Raw genomic sequence first — 5,000 nt, 5'->3', positions numbered from 1 at the left:
GACTGTTATTCTCTATAACCACATGGCTGATAGTATGACTGTTATTCTCTATAACCACATGGCTGATAGTATGACTGTTATTCTCTATAACCACATGGCTGATAGTATGACTGTTATTCTCTATAACCACATGGCTGATAGTATGACTGTTATTCTCTATAACCACGTGGCTGATAGTATGACTGTTATTCTCTGTAACCACATGGCTGATAGTATGACTGTTATTCTCTGTAACCACATGGCTGATAGTATGACTGTTATTCTCTATAACCACATGGCTGATAGTATGACTGTTATTCTCTATAACCACATGGCTGATAGTATGACTGTTATTCTCTATAACCACGTGGCTGATAGTATGACTGTTATTCTCTGTAACCACATGGCTGATAGTATGACTGTTATTCTCTATAACCACATGGCTGATAGTATGACTGTTATTCTCTATAACCACGTGGCTGATAGTATGACTGTTATTCTCTGTAACCACATGGCTGATAGTATGACTGTTATTCTCTATAACCACATGGCTGATAGTATGACTGTTATTCTCTGTAACCACATGGCTGATAGTATGACTGTTATTCTGTATAACCACATGGCTGATAGTATGACTGTTATTCTGTATAACCACATGGCTGATAGTATGACTATTATTCTCTGTAACCACATGGCTGATAGTATGACTGTTATTCTCTGTAACCACATGGCTGATAGTATGACTGTTATTCTCTATAACCACGTGGCTGATAGTATGACTGTTATTCTCTGTAACCACATGGCTGATAGTATGACTGTTATTCTCTATAACCACATGGCTGATAGTATGACTGTTATTCTCTGTAACCCTTTCAGAGGAATGGGACATGCTGGATGTTGATGAGGATGAGAGGTTAACTGGGGAGGAGGAGTTTGAGCTGCTGGCGGGACCGTTGGGTCTGAGTGAGCGCCGGGTCGTCCCGGAGGCCGTCCAGTTCCCCGACAGTGACCCCCTGGGGGCGTCCGTAGCCATGGTGACCGCCACCAACAGCATGGAGGAGACTCTGCTGCAGATAGGTGAGAGGGCTGAGAAACACACACACACACACACACACACACACACACACACACACACACACACACACACACACACACACACACACACAGAGAGAGACTCTGCTGCAGATAGGTGAGGGGCTGAGAAACACACACACACACACACATACACACACACACACACACACACACACACACACAGAGACCCGGCTGCAGATAGGTGAGGGGCTGAGAAACACACACACACACACATACACACACACACACACACAGAGAGAAACCCGGCTGCAGATAGGTGAGGGGCTGAGAAACACACACACACACACACACACACACACACACACACACACACACACACACACACACACACACACACACACACACACACAGAGAGACCCGGCTGCAGATAGGTGAGGGGCTGAGAAACACACACACACACACATACACACACACACACACACACACACACACACACAGAGAAACCCGGCTGCAGATAGGTGAGGGGCTGAGAAACACACACACACACACACACACACACACACACACACACACAGAGACCCGGCTGCAGATAGGTGAGGCCGTGAAACAGAACTGGGTTTTAATAAACGTCTGTGTTTATGTTCTACCCAAAGAGTTCAAGTTATTTAACCAGAAAGTCCATTTAGCAACAATAGTGGATTTTGGTAAAGTAGGAATGGTGAGATGTGTTTGGTCCTCTCTGTAATGTGGGTGGGTGAGATGTGTACGGTCCTCTCTGTAATGTGGGTGAGATGTGTACGGTCCTCTCTGTAATGTGGGTGGTTGAGATGTGTACGGTCCTCTCTGTAATGTGGGTGAGATGTGTACGGTCCTCTCTGTAATGTGGGTGAGATGTGTACGGTCCTCTCTGTAATGTGGGTGAGATGTGTACGGTCCTCTCTGTAATGTGGGTGGGTGAGATGTGTACGGTCCTCTCTGTAATGTGGGTGAGATGTGTACAGTCCTCTCTGTAATGTGGGTGAGATGTGTACGGTCCTCTCTGTAATGTGGGTGAGATGTGTACGGTCCTCTCTGTAATGTGGTTGAGATGTGTACGGTCCTCTCTGTAATGTGGGTGAGATGTGTACGGTCCTCTCTGTAATGTGGGTGGTTGAGATGTGTACGGTCCCCTCTGTAATGTGGGTGGTTGAGATGTGTACGGTCCTCTCTGTAATGTGGGTGGGTGAGATGTGTACGGTCCTCTCTGTAATGTGGGTGGTGGGATGTGTACTGTCCTCTCTGTAATGTGGGTGGGTGAGATGTGTACGGTCCTCTCTGTAATGTGGGTGGTTGAGATGTGTACGGTCCTCTCTGTAATGTGGGTGAGATGTGTACGGTCCCCTCTGTAATGTGGGTGGTTGAGATGTATACGGCCCTCTCTGTAATGTGGGTGGGATGTGTACGGTCCTCTCTGTAATGTGGTTTAGATGTGTACGGTCCTCTCTGTAATGTGGGTGGGATGTGTACGGTCCTCTCTGTAATGTGGGTGAGATGTGTACGGTCCTCTCTGTAATGTGGGTGAGATGTGTACGGTCCTCTCTGTAATGTGGGTGAGATGTGTACGGTCCTCTCTGTAATGTGGGTGAGATGTGTACGGTCCTCTCTGTAATGTGGGTGGGTGAGATGTGTACGGTCCTCTCTGTAATGTGGGTGAGATGTGTACTGTCCTCTCTGTAATGTGGGTGAGATGTGTACGGTCCTCTCTGTAATGTGGGTGGGTGAGATGTGTACGGTCCTCTCTGTAATGTGGGTGGTTGAGATGTGTACGGTCCTCTCTGTAATGTGGGTGGTTGAGATGTGTACGGTCCTCTCTGTAATGTGGGTGGTTGAGATGTGTACGGTCCTCTCTGTAATGTGGGTGGTTGAGATGTGTACGGTCCTCTCTGTAATGTGGGTGGTTGAGATGTGTACGGTCCTCTCTGTAATGTGGGTGAGATGTGTACGGTCCTCTCTGTAATGTGGGTGGTTTAGATGTGTACGGTCCTCTCTGTAATGTGGGTGGTTGAGATGTGTACGGCCCTCTCTGTAATGTGGGTGGTTGATGTGTACGGTCCTCTCTGTAATGTGGGTGGTTGAGATGTGTACGGTCCTCTCTGTAATGTGGGTGGTTGAGATGTGTACGGTCCTCTCTGTAATGTGGGTGGTTGAGATGTGTCCGGTCCTCTCTGTAATGTGGGTGAGATGTGTACGGTCCTCTCTGTAATGTGGGTGAGATGTGTACGGTCCTCTCTGTAATGTGGGTGGTTGAGATGTGTACGGTCCTCTCTGTAATGTGGGTGGTTGATGTGTACGGTCCTCTCTGTAATGTGGGTGGTTGATGTGTACGGTCCTCTCTGTAATGTGGGTGAGATGTGTACGGTCCTCTCTGTAATGTGGGTGGGATGTGTACGGTCCTCTCTAATGTGGGTGGTTTAGATGTGTACGGTCCACTCTGTAATGTGGGTGAGATGTGTACGGTCCTCTCTGTAATGTGGGTAGTTCAGTGTTCACCTGTTATATGTCCATGTTGTGGGGTTGTAATTCTACGTCAGCTTCAACAGGTGTGTGTTTCCCAGGCTGCCAGGGCGCGGTGGAGAACAGCTCCTCGGCCAGGGGGACTCTGGGTGAGCAGGCCGCAGCGCTGGACAACCCCCATGACAGGGTCATGGCTCTGAGGAGAGTGACCTCTGCAGCGCAGGTTCTCCTGGCCAGGACCATGGTGATGAGAGCCCTGTCTCTACTCTCTGTCAGGTGGGTCTGTCTGTAGACTAGGTGGAGACTAGGTGGAGACTAGGTGGAGACTAGGTGTAGGACTGTGTGTAGACTAGGTGTAGACTAGGTGTAGGACTGTGTGTAGACTGGGTGTAGGACTGTGTGTAGACTAGGTGTAGGACTGTGTGTAGACTAGGTGTAGACTAGGTGTAGAACTGTGTGTAGACTAGGTGTAGGACTGTGTGTAGACTAGGTGTAGGACTGTGTGTAGACTAGGTGTAGGACTGTGTGTAGACTAGGTGTAGACTAGGTGTAGGAATGTGTGTAGACTAGGTGTAGGACTGTGTGTAGACTAGGTGTAGGACTGTGTGTAGACTAGGTGTAGACTAGGTGTAGGTCTGTGTGTAGACTAGGTGTAGGACTGTGTGTAGACTAGGTGTAGACTAGTGGTAGGACTGGTTGTAGACTAGTGGTAGGACTGTGTGTAGACTAGGTGTAGACTGTGTGTAGACTAGGTGTAGACTAGGTGTAGACTAGGTGTAGGACTAGGTGTAGACTAGGTGTAGGACTGGTTGTAGACTAGGTGTAGACTAGGTGTAGGACTAGGTGTAGACTAGGTGTAGGACTGGTTGTAGACTAGTGGTAGGACTGGTTGTAGACTAGGTGTAGACTAGGTGTAGGACTGTGTGTAGACTAGTGGTAGGACTGTGTGTAGACTAGGTGTAGACTAGGTGTAGGACTGTGTGTAGACTAGTGGTAGGACTGTGTGTAGACTAGGTGTAGACTAGGTGTAGTACTGTGTGTAGACTAGGTGTAGTACTGTGTGTAGACTAGGTGTAGACTAGGTGTAGTACTGTGTGTAGACTAGGTGTAGTACTGTGTGTAGACTAGGTGTGTGTATGCACTGAGCGTACAAAACATTAGGAACACCTCCCTTTTGTCCTCAGAACAGCCTCAACTTATCGGGTCATGGACTCTACAAGGTGTTGAAAGCGTTCCACAGGGATGCTGGCCCATGTTGACTCCAATGCTTCCCACAGTTGTGTCAAGTTGGCAGGATGTCCTTTGGGTGGCGGACCATTCTTGATACACACAGGAAACTGTTGAGCGTGAAAAACCCAGCAGCATTGCAGTTCTTGACATAAACCAGTGTTCCTGACACCTACTACCATACCCCGTTCAAAGGCACTTCAATATTTTGTCTTCCCCTTTCACCCTCTGAATGGCACACATACACAATCCATGTCTCAATTAAA

The 5,000-nt window shown here is 48.1% G+C and overlaps 1 protein-coding gene across 8 annotated transcripts in view; it reads left to right on the top strand.

Moving 5' to 3' along the window:
• Positions 1-5,000, top strand: part of LOC120037528 (probable E3 ubiquitin-protein ligase HERC1) — a 50,754-nt gene that overhangs the window by 4,214 nt on the left and 41,540 nt on the right. For 7 of the 8 annotated variants that reach the window (XM_038983561.1, XM_038983564.1, XM_038983560.1 and 4 more), the window contains exons 4-5: positions 856-1,056; positions 3,585-3,783. In XM_038983561.1, the coding sequence (XP_038839489.1) occupies positions 856-1,056; positions 3,585-3,783 (400 nt within the window). The remainder of the gene's footprint in view (positions 1-855; positions 1,057-3,584; positions 3,784-5,000) is intronic. The other variant, XM_038983566.1, reaches the window with a different exon arrangement.

The sequence above is a fragment of the Salvelinus namaycush genome, unplaced genomic scaffold (assembly GCF_016432855.1).
Source record: "Salvelinus namaycush isolate Seneca unplaced genomic scaffold, SaNama_1.0 Scaffold1749, whole genome shotgun sequence".
NCBI lineage: Eukaryota > Metazoa > Chordata > Actinopteri > Salmoniformes > Salmonidae > Salvelinus > Salvelinus namaycush.
Note: the sequence above shows the minus strand (reverse complement) of the source record. Positions and strands in the feature narration are given on the sequence as shown.